At 32.8% G+C, this 19,631-nt stretch overlaps 1 protein-coding gene across 1 annotated transcript; it reads right to left on the bottom strand.

Moving 5' to 3' along the window:
- Window positions 1–1,712: 1,712 nt before the first annotated feature.
- Window positions 1,713–18,534, bottom strand: LOC129913964 (attractin). The gene is made up of 8 exons (XM_055992971.1): window positions 17,757–18,534; window positions 9,343–9,579; window positions 9,124–9,281; window positions 8,906–9,059; window positions 2,404–5,110; window positions 2,257–2,343; window positions 2,116–2,197; window positions 1,713–2,053 (listed from the first exon to the last, which is right to left on the bottom strand). The coding sequence occupies exons 1-8, from the start codon at window positions 18,023–18,025 to the stop codon at window positions 1,899–1,901; spliced, it is 3,849 nt and encodes a 1,282-aa protein (XP_055848946.1). The 5' UTR covers window positions 18,026–18,534; the 3' UTR covers window positions 1,713–1,898.
- Between the last annotated feature and the right edge of the window lie 1,097 nt (window positions 18,535–19,631).

Here is a 19,631-nt window from a genome sequence, read left to right as displayed (position 1 = left end):
TATCAACACGATATTTGATATTTATCAACAAAATGAATGAATCGGTATTACCGTGATCGACTATCAAAATTTTTGATAAACTGTGTCCTTGCTATAAATTTGAGATCTATAATTGTGAATAGTTCTTTTGATAAATTCGGTATTATGGATGTCAAAAAAATTTCCTATGTATCAAATTTTCCATAAATTGCAAATTTCTCCCCCATAGATTTTTCTCATCATATTTTGTTTACTAAAAAAACGTCGTTGTTAGACATTTTCAGTCAAATGAAATAGGTTTTGTAAACAAAATTGTATTCCAATAAAAAACTTTTATTTTCAAGTATCAGCACATAAAGTCGTCGATAGAATTATTTTTTGAAGAGAGCAAAAATGATGAAGAAACTCGATTTGAGGAAGCCATTGTAGGAAGAAAAGTAGGGGATGCTTTAAATCCATTGTACTTAAGAGAAGATGACAACTCATTGTCCGTTAATAGTTGTCTTTAGTTTTTTTTTACTGAATTTCCGAATTTCTATAGAAGCATTCGTAGATGTACTCAGGAACATTGAAGTCAGGCTTCCACCATCGAAAAGACAACAATCCATCCCAAATGTTCTTAAAGTAACAAATGTCATACGATTTTGTGGACAAGGGAGTTATCTACTTAGCGTTGGAAATGATTTTAACGTTGCACATAGGGGTATTTAGTCAATTTAGGCGGACAAAACACGAAATTTTAAACTGATCCAAACGTAAAAAATCAACATCCTACTAAAAGTAGATAACTTGCTTAGCGTTTTCTTATAGTTTAAAAATTGATTATTGATTCAGGTGACTAACAGCAGCGGTCTAAAGTTCAAAGTTTTCAGCCCAAAGATAAAATTAATTTTTTTTTGTAATTTAGCGACTGTGCTTAAGTAAGTACTTTTTTTTGAAGTGGATTTAGAAAGAAGTTTTTATGGAATATTGATAAAGAGATACGAAACTGTCTTCTAGATGTTGGATCTAAATGTTGTATTACTTAATAAATAAAAAAGTGATATGTTGAATCTTAATATAAATTAATCGTAAAAAAAGTAAATTTCTGTGTTGGTAAGGAGATAAGTTATACAATTTCACATTATTGTGTGATAAAATTTAATGTTTTCTAAAGGTTAAACTCTTATCTAATTGAATCTTGAAAAAATAAGTGCAACTTCGACCCATTTGCCCTTCTTAAAGGTTTTAGGTTTTGAAAAATGGTTACCTTGCATTCAGCATCCATATTTTAAGTTTTTTTAAAGATTCAACTTCTTGAATTACAGAACCTGAATCCTTATGATTTTTCCTAAATTTTAAGACCTTTATCTTGGTGATACCATTAATAGAACTGCATTTATAAGCGTTTTAATAAACCATAGGGATCCATTCTTGACACTTTTTTGTTTGATCAAAAAGTGGTTTAGGAAGAAAAATGTTTTCATCGAAATCAACACTTAAAACACTTTATTCCAGTACTCAATACAAGCTTTTACCTTGTTGATGAAGATAAACCGGAAAAATAATTTTGTCCGCGTAAAATTGGTAAATACCCCTATGTGCGTTGATATGGCACAACCAACAGTTTGTTGTCTGATGATCGGATTGCCATCCGTGAAACAGTGCTAACCCAATTTCTACTAAGATACCAAACTAAAGACCATTAAATAATTTATTATCGATTTTTAATAATTTTTTTTTATTTATTTATTTGTCTTTTTTTTTTGTTTTTATTTAATTTTAATAAGTGAATTTTTATCTTATAATTATATTTGCTTTTAATCCTGTATTGTTAAATATTTAATAATAATGTCGTTTTTTTTATGTTTAAACAGTGTGTGTTTTTTTTTTTAAGATTTGTAAATAATATTACAGTTATTATTTATTTACAAATTATATTATGTACAACTATCTGGATGCTGGCTTTGTTTTCGTTTTGTTTTGGGTTCTTTTTGATGTTCCAATGATGGCCTCCTGGGGTTGCCAAGAGTAACTAATGCACTTGCTACAGCTAAACCAGCCGCTTGACCAGGTGGTGCATGCTGTAGGCCACCTTTTTTAAAAGATTTATAATAAAATATTAAAATTTTTACAATCTTTATAATATATTCTTACCTGTTGGTAATCGGACTAGAAGAGATAAAACTGCAGCACGGTTTCCATTACAAGGTTCTAAAGCTATAGGACTTGGACAATCCTAAACAAAATAACAATTTTGTTAAAAAAAGTATATCAAAACTGCAAATGAATACAAACCTTTTTGCGTTTCCTTGAAGCAGTCGATATACTTTCAATTGTTTGCGTCAAATCTATGTGTTCCCTATTCTCAATTTCAACCAGAACCTAAAACCAAAACCAAGTTAATCTATTTTACTAGAACAAATTTGATAAAAAAAAACAAACCTGAGAAAATGGCCTAGATGCCATTTGTTCCATTTCAACAAACAGCCGTTGTCGCCTTCGGAACATATCGTATTTCTGTTTTATCTTCCATAATATCGCCGCCATCAGGAGCAGCATCAGGAAACAAGTCGAAAAGGTTATGAAAAACTGTTGCAAATTTAACTTTGGATATTGCGAGAAGGCGATTTGAATCCAAATCGGTGGTTGAAAGTCGTACACGTAAACGTAGAACGTCGTCAGAGTTGTATTGTCTTCGCTATTTGCACCAAAATGATATTCGGTCTTTGGGAAACGATGTCGGAATGTCGAACAATTGATACCAGTAAATGCATACTTTTCATTTGTTCCTGCTTTGCGAACTGTTATATTCATCTTGGCTGCAACGCTGCATGTTATTGTAAAGTCAGCGTCAATGTCTGGTTTGCCCGGTGAGTTGCGGAAGTTAATCTGTGTAAAATGACGATCCTCTTTTTTGGACAAATTAAAGGTAAATTGGTAGTCAATGGTGAGGTCGTAGTAGCAGGAAGATTTAAGTGGATCACCATGATAGTGGTTCTGACTGTCACACTTTTCGCAGTGGTCACCAACAATTCCCTTTGTCTGACAGAAACATTTTCCCGAATCCGAATTACATAGACTGCCTTGATTGTTGCATTCACATTTTTGGCATGCTCCGCCATTAACTGGATTTCCCCAGAAACCTGATTTGCATTTTTCGCAATTACGTCCCATTGTGAGATTGGAGCAGGGCTGATCACAAGTGTACTTGTCCAGACAAACACTGTGTCCATTGCATTGACAATCCGGACAGGAAGTAAAGTACCACTGTGTGGCTGAACATTCCATCACGTCTTGAGGGCCACTTGCCCCTCCCGGAAGGCACTCACCCAAGCCCGTGTTGGATCCATCGTCGCACCAACCGCAAGCGGGATCATCCCTGCACTGATTGCAAGTCTTATAGAAACCACATTGTGAGCCCGACACTTCCGGGCGACATTTGGACGGGTGGGTCGTCCATTCCCTACATTGGCCATAGGGAAAACTGGCAGTGTAGGCATTCCTGTCGACACATCGCTGTTCATTCTGACACCAAATGCATTCCTCTTCGGTGCAATTGGCACAGCTGGTCAGATTTGCACATGGCGGAGGACATTGTATGTCCGCTGAATCAATTGTACGATTACCTATGAATGGACGACAACGATTGTGTTCCATTTCCCAAATGCAACTGGGATTTGCCGAGCAAGCATAACAACAATGCAAATGTTCACATTCTGTTCCAATTTCCTTGGGACACTCATCGAGACGTTTTATCGCTATCGAACGACCATCGTAGAATACATCACGACATTTGTCTTTGGAGCATGAACCGTTGCCACAGTAGATGCAACCAAAACTGTTGGATAGACACGATTCACAGTTATTCAGTTCATGGCAACGACTTACATCGTGCAACAACTCAGAGGTCATTGTGAGGCGACTCTTAACTGGACAAGGAATATAGTCGTACTGTTCGCGACCAAAAATCGACGCCTTCTGTACTTTGTCAATTGAAATGCAGCGGGATTTCTGTACATCCCAGATGCATTTGACTCCCGGTCGTGAGTTCAGGCACTTCTCTTGCTTTGTAAAGTAATTGCAGTTCCCCGGTGTATACTTCAGCATGTCTGACAACAGCTGACCATCAAATCCGCCGTAAATGTAAAGCGAATCTTCAAAAACTACCGAGCTATGGCCAAAGCGTGCCAGATCTGAGACCAGGTCGGATGGTATTTCTTGATAATGCCAAGAATCACAGAAAACGTCGTACACCATAAGATCCTTGCTATAGCATTTGGCGCCATAGCTCTGAGAGGTGTCATTATGGGTGTTGCCTCCGAAGACTAACATCAAGCCGGGAGTTACAAAATCTGCTGTATGAAGCAGCCTCGAGCTTAGGGCGGACGTCAGAAGCGTCCATGTTCGAGTTGAGGGCTCATAGGCGTACAATTTACTGCTCAGCACTTGGCTGTTCTCACTCTCCGAAACAATACCTCCGTAAACGTATATTTTTTCCGTGAGCATGTCATACGCTGCACTATGCCCATAACCCCCCTTTACCACATAACCATTAGTCTCGACAATTCGCCATTCGCGTGACCCAAAATTATACTCCTGAACGGTATTCAAATAACCGTACTGAGGCGAATGGCCAAATATAACAACCATATACTGGTAGGTGCTCTTGTCACCGAATCCAGGCACCAGTGTTGCTGTGTGACCGACCACTCTAAGCGGCCCACACATTGTAAAGCTAGTCTCATTGCAGGGTTCTGCTTTGACTGTAATATTCTCCCAAGTTTTGGCGCTAACATCGAACGCCCAAAGCTCTCCACATATCCCCTTGTGTCGTATCACTCCGCCATACATGAAAATCTTATCGCCGTACATTACTGTCGAGACTCCGTAACGGATTTCAGGCACACTGCTGCCTCCTTCAATATGGACGGCTTCCCAAACATTGCCATTGAAATCGTACATGTTTAGAAGCTCGCCGCGATCGTAGCTTTCGCCACCGATAATGTGAAGAGTGTCACGCCATACGGCTGCTCCATGGGAAGCACTGCCTGGTGGTGGTGGAGAATATTGAGCAGATACAGCAGTCCAGACTCCAAGTGCACTTATCTGACTGCAGTCGTATCCGGTAAATCCGGAATAACATTCACAACTGAAATAGAGGAATAATGATTAAGTTATTTGGAACGAAGAACTGGGCCCTATTTCATTAAATTATTATTTAGTGTTGTACCTACAGACTTATAGTTAAAAGCAAAAATAAAGTAGGTATGGAGTTTTAGTTTTCTGTTTCATAAATCAGTGTTGGTTTGTTCGTTTTGGAACGGCAAAATGTTATGAAATTCTTTTGAATTAAAATATTGATGCACTAAATATGTATATTATTTGGAAAACATATCTTCAGAAAAAAAAAATATTTTTGTCAAACATTAGTTTTATTGCAAATTTCATCAAAGGGCTTAAACTCATAAATGAACTAAACATTTATCTAAGTGCATACATTAATTAATAAGGAAAATAAGGGTATTTTTATAAACGCCTGTCCAACTTAGGCCTGCGTTAGACGTGTTTATCGTGCGATCGGACTTACTTATGTAGTTTTCTTTTACTCCAATGAGAGTACCCTTTTAGTACTTATTTTTGCACTTTTTAAGGTTTTGTGTTCTTTGACGCCACAAAAGTGTAAAAAAAAATTACTCCGGAGTAATTTTAGTACTACGGAGTACCCCGGATTTACTCCACATTTTTAGTCAGATTTACACCGATTTGCACACACACTTATGAATTTGAAGTTTGACATTTTAAAATTTTGTTTGAAAAGTGAACGTATATGAACCTTGAACCAGTGCTAAACTTCAACCTTGCAACCGATTTCAGAAGATAAAAGTTGCTGATCCACGGATTAAATATTTGTTCAACTGGCCCTAAGGGTGTGTGTCAATTAGGCTGAAAACCCCGATCAGAAGCGTAATGAAAAATATACCAAAAGTAAAACTAAGTGCGCTTCTACACGAAGACGCAAAGCGCGAGCCGCACATAAGAGGAAGGGAAAAATAAAGTTCAAAAAAAAGGGAAGGAAGATTTTCTACCGTGAGTCTCCGGTAAAAAATTTTGTGACTCTTTTTGACGTTTCTCTTTGATCTTGTTCTTTTTTTTGCTGTTCTGTTTTATTTTATTTCTTCGGTCGCGCAGTCTTCTTCGTCGGTTGTGTATCATTTGCGTGTATAGTAACGTTTTTAATTCATTCAAAAGTTTTCGTTGCACATAGACCCCACTGGAGTTGTTTTTTTTTGTGTACATTTTGGTGTTTTTTTTTTAGAATTAAAATACATAGTCTGCTTCTACTCGAAGACGTAGACGCACAAGATGCACATAAGAGCAAAGGAGAAATCGATATTTCTCTCTCCCTTGTTCTTTATGTGCATCTTGTGCGTCTACGTCTTCCTGTAGAAATCATCATACGAAAACAAGAACAAAATATAACCAAGAAAAATAGCTGTCAAATTTGCGTCTTCAAAAAAATACTACGTGTAGAATGGCGCGACGCACCGAAACGAAAATCAAAAGGAAATTCGAAGATAATTTCTGCGCCTTGCGTCTTCGTGTAGAAGCAGACTTATCAACGAACGCTTATTATGCTTCATATGTTATTAATATTAAATTTTTTTTTCAATTCATAAAATTTTTCCTTAGGCCTGTTATCACTATTTTTTTCATGAAAATTATCCATTTTTGCCTTGTCACACACACACAATTACAAAAAAAAAAAAATACTCTCATTATGTTCTTTCACTCCAGAAAAAGGAGTACAAATTTAGAGTACTCCTTAATAGAGTGAAAGAAAACGACATTAGTCCAATTTCAGTATTGCTGTTCATAAACGTCATTTTGTCGTCAATATCGGACACATTTTATGGCTGCAGAACTCACAAAGAAGTTTATTTGCCTCTGGATTCGATGTTTTTATTATTAATAAATGTAAATATTGGGCACGTTCAAACACCTATCGGATAGGCTATCTGGGATACCCGTATCTGGAATATCTTTTTGAACAAAGAGGTATCCAGATAGCTTGCCCAAGCAGCTACTAAAAAAATATGTAAATTTTGAGAAGAGGAAACTTTCTTTTGAGCAAATTACATTTTTTTATTGTTGAATAGTACTTGCACAATCGCTTTGACTTTATTTCTTGCAATTTTTTTTATTTTGTAGCTGAATAATCGCCCGAAAAGTAATCAAAATAAAAAAAAGCCAAATGTATATCAGCTGATCACTCGGATACCTGAGGTATACCATAAATTCTGGGATACCTTCAGATTATTTTTTGACAGAAAATGGTTCGTTTCCTTGCTAATTTTTAACATTGTTTACAACAACAAAAAGCTATCCGATAGCTTTATGTTAGCTCTTTGAACGTGCCCATTGTAAAAAAAAAATTGAAGGGCTAACTAGGGTGGTACAAAAAGTGTTTATTTTTTCATTTTTCCAAAAATTTAGATTTTAATGACACAGACAATTTCTAAATCGTGTTTTTTGATACAAATGAGTTTAAATTGATTTTTTTCGTATTAGGGTGGCTCTAAGAAATGTTATCTTCTACAGTTGCTTGTGGAATTTGAAAAAAATCAATGTTAATATTAGATTGACCGAATTATTGAAGAAAAACAAAATTTATATTAGGGTGATTAAAATTTTTTTTTTCTAATTACCTTTTGAACAAAAAAATTAATTTTCACTGCAGAGAAAGTTTGTAAAACATGGTTTATGAAATATAATGTAAAACTGGGTAGGTATTTTCGCATCAGGGGGCTCAGAAAAATGGTATATTTTGCATTTACGCTTGGAATTTAAAAAAATCGACTTAATTAATTTGATATGAATTAAATATTACTATAGCAAAAAACTCACTTAACAAACTTTCTGTGCCTTAAAACTCTTGTTTTTTTCAAACGCAAAATAAAACTTTTTTGAACACCCCAATTAAAAATACTTTGTTCCATCGATAATTTGTTTCAAATGCGAACCGCTAGTTTTTTTTATTCCGTTAATAAAAGTAGAAAAAAAATGTATTTTTTTTTTTGCGCCACCCTAATTTTTGGAACTGAAAAAGGAAATTTTTTTTGATTATTAAACAAAACTCATCTCATACAGATATTTTTCCACTAGACAAAGAAGATTGATTTTAGTGCCAACCATTTTTTTGGAATCATACAAATTAAAAAGCCTGCATTGTTATTGCACTTTAACTACCTAATGTTCTCTATTAAATATCAAAAAAACTAGTACATTTGTTTCTATCACTGACACCCCAAAAATTGGCGTCTAATTAAGGGTCCGAAAGATCTAACTGATTAGCGCACTGTCGTATCTGGGTGAAACGCTTTGGAGTTGAGGTCACTTGAACTTTAAAATTGAATTATATTTAATCGCTCCACTTAAAATAAAAATAATTTTTATTATTTTTTCTTCGTTATTATATCAACCGGACCACGGTCAAACATTTTCTAAGTGTCTGAATTTAAACAAAGTTCACAGTATATTCATGCTGTGAGTTTTATAAGTTGTCGGTAAACATCGACCAAAATAAGGTTTCTAAGTAGGGGTACGACAGATCTAACTGATGAGCCCACTCATCCATAAAGCACATTCAAAGAGCAAATGACCCAAAATTAGACACCATATTTTACTTTATTAGTCTTTCTACTCCTGTAAAAAAATCGCTTGTAGTTACAAGTCTATCACTAATAAATTTTTAGACAAATACTTTTATGAAACAGAAACTTGTATATTAGCTTGTATTTGCAAGTCGATACTTGTAGTTATTAGTCTATTCGACGAATTCTTTATGAAACAGAAATTTGCTGATAATTTACAAGCCACAAGCTAATTCACATATAATTTTATTTATCTTGAAATAGGGCCCTGGACTTTTTCTAATTCAACTTACCGTCCTTCTGATTTCTTACATTCCCCTTGTTTCAAATGGAAGGAGCAGCCATTTGCACACGTGTGAATATTACATGCTTCACCCGTGTATAAAGCATCACAAATGCAGGTAGCATCTGTTGATCGACATTTACCATGTCCAGAACAGTCCAAGCCTGTAAAATTGAAAAAAAGTTTTTAATAGAACTTCTTACTAACTAAAGGAGTTGTAACACTTACTTGAATTATTTGTAGGACAACCATTGACTTTGTATGAAATATTAAAGCCGGACATATTATAAGCATCATCACTAAAAAAGTGCAACAATGCTGAACCCGATTGAGCAACTATTTCGGGAACTTTTCTTATTGAAAAGTTCTTTCTGTACATAAGTCCACTGAAAGTTTTAAAATTTTTATGGTTTAATTGGTTTTTATGGTTTAATTTGAAAATTATACCTGTAAACAGCTAACAATGGAGATTCAACACTATCTCCATCGTATATATACAAATGATCCCAACCACATTCGGTTGCAAATTCTTCCAAATGCAATCGAATTTTAGCGGGCTTCTTATTCCCACCAGGATAGCGATTACTCCAGTTGGTATGGCGGGCATCTATAAGCCAACTGCATTTAACGCTAACCGAATAGTTGCCAAATCCATCGTGTATAACACCTTCCGGTTCAGTTAGTCTAAATAAAAAAATAATACCAATAATTTTATTTCAATCATATTTCTCTATCATCATCCATGAAATATCTATCGTTTTATAAAAGAATGAGATGAACTCAGTATTATATGTCCATGAATAGATTTGAAACTCTCAAAGTGGTTTCTGAACTTATGCAAGCTCTACTCTAACAGATCAACGTCTAAAGACATGCTACACGATTTGGTGTATTTTCTATCAATTTATTTATATAAATATTTTGGTTTCGAAAAAAATTGCAAAATTGCGCGACTAGCCTTATTTATTTTTGTGGTTCTGAGAGATTCCATACTCTTTTATTGTACCTTTACTGTTTTTGTATATCTCCATTATTTTATTTAACTAATTTTTAACTACTTTGAATTTTAATGAATCATGTTTAGACTAAGATATATATATTTTGAAGAGATAACATTAAAATTTAATCGTTAATCTGAAAAACAAATATGAACCAAACTTTTTTGGATAAAATGAAAAACTTATCTTATACATATAGGCATTAGAAGCTTTTTTGTTTTACAAACAAAACTTGTAAAGGGTTTAAAATATGAAACCGCTCAGAAAGAGAGTATGTAGATACATGTTACATTTGTGAGGGTTTCCGAATTAAAGCTATTTAATAAAAAAAAAAAACTAAAGCAATAAGTTTAAATTACAATTTTCTGCAACCATTCCACAACTTCTCGACAATGGCCTACAATGACTTTTGACATTGCTGTGTAGAAAATAATTGTACTTGCGTATATTAACAAGGTTATTGTTATCGCTGTAGCCATGTGGATGATTCTGATAGGATGACCAGTTTCTCATCAGCTACATTTTAATGCATCGACGCACATAGGAGTATTGACAAAAAAGTGTCAAGAATGGACCCAAATGGTTTGTTAAAATCTTGTTAATGGAGTTTTATTATTGGTATCACCAAGATAAAGGTCTTTAAATTTACGAAAAATTATAATGAATCAGGTTTTGTAATTCGTGAAGTTGTAAGTTTATTAGAAAACAAGGTAATCATTTTTCAAAACCTAAAAAGTTTAAAAGGGCAAATGTGTCGAAGTTGCACTTAGTTGCAATTTTTTTAAAAGATTCAATTAGATAAGAGTTTAACCTTTAGAAAACATTTAATTTTATCGCACAATAATGTGAAATTGTATAACTTATCTCCTTACCAACACAAAAATAATTTTTTTTTTACGTTTAATTTATATTAAGATTCAACTCATCATTTTTTATTTATAAAGTAATATAACATTTAGATACAGCATCTAGTAGACAGTTTCGTATCTCTTTATCAATATGCCATACAAATTTTTTTCTATAACCACTTAAAAAAAAAAGTACTCACTTAGGCACTGTCGCTAAATTATAAAAAAAAATTAGTTTTATTTTTGGGCTGAAAACTTTGAACTCTAGACCGCTGCTGTTAGTCACCTGGAGTGATAATCAATTTTAAAACTATAAGAAAATTCTAAGCAAGTTATATACTTTCAATAGGATGTTGATTTTTTACATTTCAATCAGTTTAAAATTTCGTGTTTTGTCCGCCTAAATTGACTAAATACCCCTATGTGCGACGACTCCAAAAGTGGATATTTGCGATTGATATAATTCAGAAATGCTAAAATTTTCAACTAAAGTCCAATGGCACAAACCTATTGAAGTTTAGAGACGTTGATGTAGCTGACGTAGTTCCCTGTTAATTGCTATCCAATCATTCACAAAAAGCAATGCTGTAATTTGTATGTCTTAATTAAAGCTTTCTTTTGTATGCAATCAAAGACATTTTAGTGTTTTCTTTTTTTTTTTTGATAAAGCTATTCGCAGCAGGATATTAAGCTAGCTGTTAACTGTTTCACAAGCTTCAATATTAAATCCTTTTTAGAACTTCAGGTGTAAAGGGTTCGTTTTTGCTTTTCCGTGCTACGCGTCGGACAATTAACGGCAAAAAAGCAGGCATTCGCGTATGACTATCTAATTTTAAAATAAAAATATTTCCGTTTCGTATCATTTTATTAGATGAGCCAACTTAACTTCTTAATTCAGCATAGTTTTTAAATGTTTTTCGCGAATAATTATTTTTTAATTAATTTGAATATATATTTTTTTGTGTGCAGAAAGAAATAAACTAAAAAACAAAAAACACTGTTTTTTTAATTAAACAAAAAGCTAAGCGCGGTGCTAATATTTTGACCTTACGCAATGTACATTTTTTAATAACTAATTTTGGAACAAAAAATAACCGTTATCAATATTTAACCAGTGATCTCACTTTTAAAGATAGGGTTCTTTTAAGAATAGAAAAGAATTGTCGAAGACATAAAACTTTTTATTCCTTATTTACATACCTTTTCTCGGCAGTTGTTTGTGACTTTGTAAAACATACCTTCAATTTCAAAAGCACATATAAATAATAATTAACAAACCTGTAATTGTATGAGTATTATAGGGCTTTTCTATTGATAAGAATGTTTTTTTTTTTTTTTAATTTTTGGAACGACTTTATTAAAACGCATACAGACATATTTATTTGTCAAAAACACCATTTAAAGGGAATAAGCACCACTAAAGGAGTTGGCCACTGTGAAATGATCATAACTCAGAATTATTGTTGATAGTTAGCCTATCAGAGGGCCAAAACCAAATAATCTATAAGACCCTTAACGTTTTTAAGCTTGTTTTTCATAAAAATATATTGTAAAAAATGCAAAACACCATTGTTAAAGGAGCATGATTACGGTATCCTTGTAGCCTAAACTGCAGGACCGCACCGCTCATAAAACGATCTATTTACTGCAGTAATAACTTCCATACCAAACGATATACAGCTACGTTCTAGATTTCATTTTCAATCAATACCTACTAATTTCAATTTAATTTCGTTTCAATTTCCTAGTTTTGCATATTGCCCAAGACCTGCGCTCAAAACCTAGATTTAACGCGTCATCTGTGAAAAACAGCCAACTAATTATAAAAAATTCATCGAAAATTAAAAAGTGCACTCTTACTGGGACACCCTATACAAAGTGAAAGTTTGCACTCTTTAACTTTTTTTATCAAAAATGATTTAATTAATTTTAAATAATCTCCATCTGAATGACCATCATTCAGAAAAGAAAGAAAAAAATAAAAGATATACAACTCAGTAGCAACAAAACATATTGCCAGAAAAATGATTTCATTTTTATCTCTTCATAATTTTGTTCATACATTAAAACGAGGCGACAAAAAGTCCGACAGATGCTATAATTAACTAACAAAACAGTAATTTCTTGACCAAGGACAATAACTGCCTGTCTTTGACAGTTTTTTTTTTTTATTGACTTCAAGAGGAAGCAAACTCGGAACACTCAGCAATTTCCATTCTGACTCACTGCGAGTCTCAATTTGCATTGCTTTCTTTTTGATTTTTCTTTTGATTACAATTACAACGCATAGGCAGTAAAAGAAGGCACCTTGCATAATAAAAGAGAAAATCAAAATATAATTCCCTAAAATGACAGAACAACAGCTGCTGCTGCAGTCTGTCGTTCGTTCATTCGATAAAATATGTTTGATGTGCGTATTTTTTTTTTATTAAGAAACAAAACAAAATTTATGAAAATCTATAAAGACGATGGCGACAAGTGTACTTTTACAAACACGGGCGGCCAGTCGCCATCATCAGGGCCGGATTTAGGAGAAAGCAGCCGGGGCTACAGTCCTGGGCCCCCACAAAATAGGGGCCCCCACATTAAAAAAAAAATCATAAAATAAATAAAACCCAAAGAATACCTATGCATCGTTGTCGTCATAAAGAAGACAAAGGTGCATCGTCATCGTCCCAATATACTAGATACAAATTTCGGTTTGAGGAATAAAAATTCAGATCAAGAACAAAAATACAGGACAGAAGACGATGATTATTATCTTCAATGCAGAATGCAATATTCTCGGTCTCAAATAGGACGAAACTTAAGCATTTAAGTTCTACATAAATCCTTATGTTTATTTAAAAATTATTTTTTTTTTAAATTCACTCAGTTTGTTTATTTTTTTTTATGAAATAAAACTTATTTTCTTTATGAAAATAAACTGGGCTTTAATAAAAAGCACAAAAAATTAATACTCATTAACGTGTTTTTTTGACTTAAATGATATGAAAGTGTAAAAAACAACTTAAAAAACGAAGAAAATTGTGTTTGATGCAAAATAGTGGAGAAACGGTTGTCCGCAGAAAAAAAAGTTTTGAGACAAACTAAAACTGTAATAAATTCTTGATTGGTTGTAAAAAAAATCTTTCGAATAAAACGTAGTTTGGCGAAGATAAGGCCAGTTAAAGAACAAGAGAGCAAAAATCATAAAAACCGCGGTAACTCGAAAACAGGACGAAAACGAGAAAATTACCTCTTAAGTTTTTCGACTTAAAATGACTTCAGGAATCCATGGTTTTCATTTGGGGCGGTGACTGTGGGACACCCTGTATATATCAACTATAAAAGTTGAGTTAGCTGTTAGAAGTAGCCAACGCAAAGTATAAGCAATTCAAAATACTGTCTATCATAATATTTCAAAAAACCTTCACCGTTTTATCCTGGAAACCTCTAAATTGTGGCACAAAGTAACCTTGAATTTGTGGTTAATTTGGGTCTCTGGTGAAAATTGTAAGAATACGTCTGAATGGGAATTGTTTTTAATTTCACCTATGAATAAGATTAATCATATGACAGAAAATCTTTTCAAGTGCATAGATTCTATTTTATTTAAACTCTAAGGGAACAGTGAAGGAGAACAAATATGGTGCCATATGCTGCTTCTAAGAAAGACTGGAGTTTATCAATAACATTGGATAAACCCCAGCCTAATGTAAACTGGGGTCTAAAAACGACTATGAATACGCCCCATTATGTTTAGCAATTGTTTTTGCATAGTTCTACATTGCATGTTTTAAGTAAAATTAATTGATAAAATAGAATTGAAAGTTAAAAAAACAGAAGCTGATTCAAAGTCATGTTTGACTCATAAATTCACTATTTTAAACGGAAGTTTACTTCGTTTCAAAGTGAATTATTGACCAAAATAAATGTTAATTTTACTTGTGGGGCATTCCATGAAAAATGGTCAAATGGAGTAATAGATGGGATTTATTGCAATGAAAAACACTTTTAGAGGCAGAAAACTCTTTGCCAACAAGAATTTAACTACTAAATTTATATTCACGCAGCCAATCTTTTCATCAAGTTTTAAGTAAAATTAAACGCTTAAACTTGTTTGATTTAGGATAAATGTATTCACTCTCCATTATATTTAAAAGCTAAATTAAAAATTATAAAACTGTCAAATCCCATCTTCTTCTTCCTTTTTCTCGGCGCTGTTATGATCTCGATGTAGAGGGGATCATAACTATCCCACGTAACTGCTTCACACTAGTGATCCGCCTGTGGGGTTCGCCGGGTTGACCTCAGAAATCGGCGGCAAGCCTCCCGGTTTTGTATTGTTCCATTTCTAAGGCCAACTGAATGCTGGTGGTTTTGCATTTGCTTGTACCAGGAGTTTTTAGGCCTACCTTTCTTTCTATTACGCTTCATTACATAGAAGGGACGATCTTAAATTATTTCTAACGGCTATATTATTCACAAGTTTTAAAAAAAAACATCTGGATGTAAACAATGTCAAAAATAAATCCAATTCCATAATATTCACTACTTAAATCCCATCTTAAATCCAAATTTCTTTCAATCCAAGCAAAATTTAAACTGCTCTCTGGAGGTCTGTTTAACTTTATAAATCCAGAATATCCAGATGTAAAATTCATTTGCACAGAATTCAGTTGTTTTGTCAAGTATTGTGAAGGAAAAATAAAGATAAATGCAAATTAAACAAAATTTATTGAATAATCACATAATTTTTGATGAGATAACGTCTTATAAATCGATGAACCAATGCAGCCACCACAAAAAAGTGACGCCATTTTCTCCCGTTCCACTCTCGCACTTTCGCAGTGCGGCAAAAATTTCAATTAAAAATTAAAAATAAACTATTAGAGATACAAAAATCTTCTACAGCTTATTTGAAAGATAATAACCTAAAGTTGAATACATTTGAAGGATTATAAAAAATTCTATCTTTTAATAGGGTAAAAAGGGGTAAAATAAAATTGCAAAAAATTGGCTATTTTCTAAACACGACAATGTAAAGAGTTGAATTTTTTTTATCGATAGGTAATTTTATTACAAGACTGACAATGGTATTGAAAAAATTTTTTAAAAATTTCAAAACCAAATAGTAAATGGTTTTCTAAAACTAAAACATGAAGTAGACCTTTGACGAAGTAGTGATTATAGTGAAAACAAAAAACGAAGTAGTGATATAGTGAAAACATGTAGTCTATGATTGTGTGCATACATGTGCTAAAAATTGGTATATTAAAATGTTTTTTGACCGAATAACGGGAAAGACAAGTTTTTTTGTCCCAAGTTTTTTGACCGTTTTTCATTTATATCTTTTTTCTCCAACAGATAATTGAATAAAATTTATATTGTAGATAGATAATAACTATATCTGTGCAAAATTTCAATCAATTTTGTAGTCATAATTTTGAGATAACGGTAAAATAAAGCTCTATTTTTCAACAGATAATATCTTTTGATCTAGAGCAGATACATATTTGATTTTAATTGAGCATTCTGATAATATTACCTTTCATTTGATATATCACACATAACTGCACATTCACTACAAGCTACACAATGTTAAATTAAAAAACTTCAGAAATACCTCAAAACACCTGTGGAGATCTGTTGCCCATGACCAGCCACCAGTGTGGGAAGTACCGTAATCTCAGTTTTTAATTTCGACATGGTTGGCTTTAAAAAAATTCTTACTTTTTTTCTAGGTATCGCAGAGATAAGATTGAAACGTCTTTTGAAAGGTGAAATAATGAGCTTTTACATGATATAAAATTTTGTATAGGTTGTCATTGAAAAAAATTGATTCAGTAGGGTGAGAGGATAAAATTATGTGTTTTTTTGCTTTTTTTGATGAAAATTGATTGAGTTCAAAAAATAAATTCTAGCTCTTTTTGTAGATGTCTAATAGACTTGATCGATATATATATATATTTTGAGCTGAAGCAATAAGCTTTCAGGTGGTATTAAATTTATTATAGGTTATGTCAAAAAAATGGATTTTTGGGTAATGGAAGTGATTTTTTCACTGTTTTCATAAGAAATGATTGTTTTTAATAAATTATTTTAATATTTTTTGCGCATTGTAAAAATGGTTTTAATCCTTAAAAAGAAATATTTGGCTTATGAATGGTATAATTTTGTTTGTAAGCTTTTAAAATAAAAAAAATTAATATAAATGAGAAAAGAAAAAAAGGTAATTGTTTTTAGCTTTTTCTTGTAAATTATGATTGTTTGAAATAAATAAACGGTTCAAGTGACTCATTTTAAACAAAAGCACACAGCCTGTTTTCTTACGATGTTATCACGTAAAATCATCGCCCGTAAACCGGCTTTACAGACAACTTCTTTTTTTTGAGTGAATAATATGAACAAAAAATTAAATTCTTGGATTTATGAAATTCAGATTTAATGGATTGGATTTAAAATTAACTTTAATCCAAATTAAATCCAGAGTGAATAATATGGCCGTAAATGTTCCAATCGATCTAAAAACTGTTACGGCATTTAAAATCTATTTCAAACACCAAAAAACATGCAAAAATTTCATCTACGTTAAAATGGAAAGCTTCTTGTTAAATAATTATAATGGAGAGGGGGCCCCCATTTTTGTGTTGCCCCGGGGCCTGCACACCCTTAAATCTGGCCCTGGCCATCATTATGTTATATTTGCAAATGCAAACAGGCCATTCAAAAAAATATGAGGAATTATTGATGATTCAAGTTAATAGACGGCAACATCGATTAGACACACAAATTAGAGACAAACAAAACAGACAAACAAAGACACAAGACAAGACACTATCAGATCAGAAAGAAGAAGGCCCACAATGAAACTAGATTAACGACAACAACGATGATACGATATCTTATCTAAATCAAGCGTAAATGACAAATCGAGAGGAAGAAAAAGAAGCCCAGCAAAAAAAAAGCTTCACTTTATTTTAGCATTCAAAAAAGTGACAAATGCAATTAGGTTATCTGATCTCAAACTTACCTCACTTTGCCACCACAAAACTGACAATCGGATCCCTGCCATCCGTCGGGACAAATGCACGCATTATTCCTGCAAATGCCCCCATTCTTACAACTCTCGTCTGAGGTGCAATTGAAGGCGTCAATTGTCTGCACCACTGACATCCAAATCGCCAGCATTTGGATGAAAGTGATGATGAAGACTTTTCGGCGATATTTGACATTGAAGGTGCCCGTGGAGGAGTACTCGCAGCACATCATTTTCGAATGGAATTTCATTCCGTCTAGCATTGATGTGCTGTTGGTGCAAAAATTGCAACAAAATTCTTGTCGACGACGAGATTGAAAAAAATTCTTTTTCTTTTTTTGCTTTTATTTCAATGCAATTTGATTTTGTGAGGACGTAGTAGATTATTATAATCTTTTATATTTATATTTTGTTTTAAATTATATTTTGTTTTGTATTCTTTTAATTTTATCACATTTTTTCTGTTTTATTTTTATTTTTAATTGTTTACTGGGTGCGGACGCGAAGTGAAGTTTCTTTTTTTTGTTTTAAGAAAAAACATGCTGGCCGACATTTGGGTGATTTATTTTGTTTAGTTAAAATTATTTGTCATTTGAATAAAAGTTCTATTTTATTTAGATTTGTGTGGTTGTGTATTTAGGAGTAAAATTGAAATTGAATAAGTTTTAACATTTTTTTTTTTTTATTTTCTTTTTCTTTTGGACGAAAGTTATTTTTCGTACGTACAGCTGAGGCTAGCAAATAGTTTGACACACACCAACACAAATACTAATGCAGTTTTAGATGACAGGTTGTGCAACATGACGAGAATAAAAAATTAAATGTCATTGTTGGAAAATTTCAGTTCAGTGGGTAAATTTTGATTGGTGTTCGATGGAATGGATTCAGTTAAAATGAATAGATTCAGTACAGTTTTAGTTATAAGTTTAAGGCTAGTACGCAGCTGAAACGAAACGTAATTTTCCATATACAAAATTTCGTTAACGAAATCTTGAATGAAATTAAATTTGTTTTGTTTTTGGTTTATAACTTATTTTCGGATGTTTTTTCTTGAATTTTTTTAATTGTATTTTTATTATTTTTACTTTGCTATAACACCCGACGGTATTTTTTCGTTAACATCCCAACTAACATTTCAGCTTCGGTTTAGGTATTACAAAAGCTACATTTCAGCTTCTTTTAAACTTTAGTAAGGTTGTTGGGCATGGAAAAAGGCGAACGTTATACAAGTTTGACTCTCTATAAGGATCTTAAAAGAAGCTTTACCGAAGCTTTGAAATTTGACAGATAGCTTCGGAAGAGCTTGTATAGCTCTTTAATAAAAGTCTTATCGAAATTAAAAAAAAAAAAAACAACTACTAAAACAAAAAAGAATTATTTTTTAACTGGTTTTAAATCATGAATTTAATCTTTTGATCTAATATTATATAATAACATTCCATTAGTTTTTTTAGTATATCTATTAATTATAATTTCAAAAGTATATAATTTTTTTACCACACCCAGGAATCGAACTTCGTATCTGCTTGGTGGTAGTCCACCACTCTACCCACTCGGCCATTCTAGTATATTCATTAATGAAATCAAAAATGTCCGCTTTTGACTTTGGAGACTTCAATTTGAATAAGGTTTGAATTTTTGCTTGTTCATTAAAAAATATACAAAATGTATTGAATCGTCATGTCATTTGGGGGTGTCATTCCCTTTGGGCCAAAACTTTTTAATACAAATTTAAAGCGAGTCTTTCGGTACTTAAAAGGCACAATCAACAAAAATCTTACCTACCATAAAGAAGCTACAGAAGTTCAAGGATTTTGCGATGCCGACTGGGTAAGTGACGTCAGTGGCGTAGATAGCTTTTTGCTAAGG

This window comes from Episyrphus balteatus, chromosome 3 (genome assembly GCF_945859705.1).
Source record: "Episyrphus balteatus chromosome 3, idEpiBalt1.1, whole genome shotgun sequence".
Classification (NCBI taxonomy): Eukaryota; Metazoa; Arthropoda; class Insecta; order Diptera; family Syrphidae; genus Episyrphus; species Episyrphus balteatus.
Note: the sequence above shows the minus strand (reverse complement) of the source record. Positions and strands in the feature narration are given on the sequence as shown.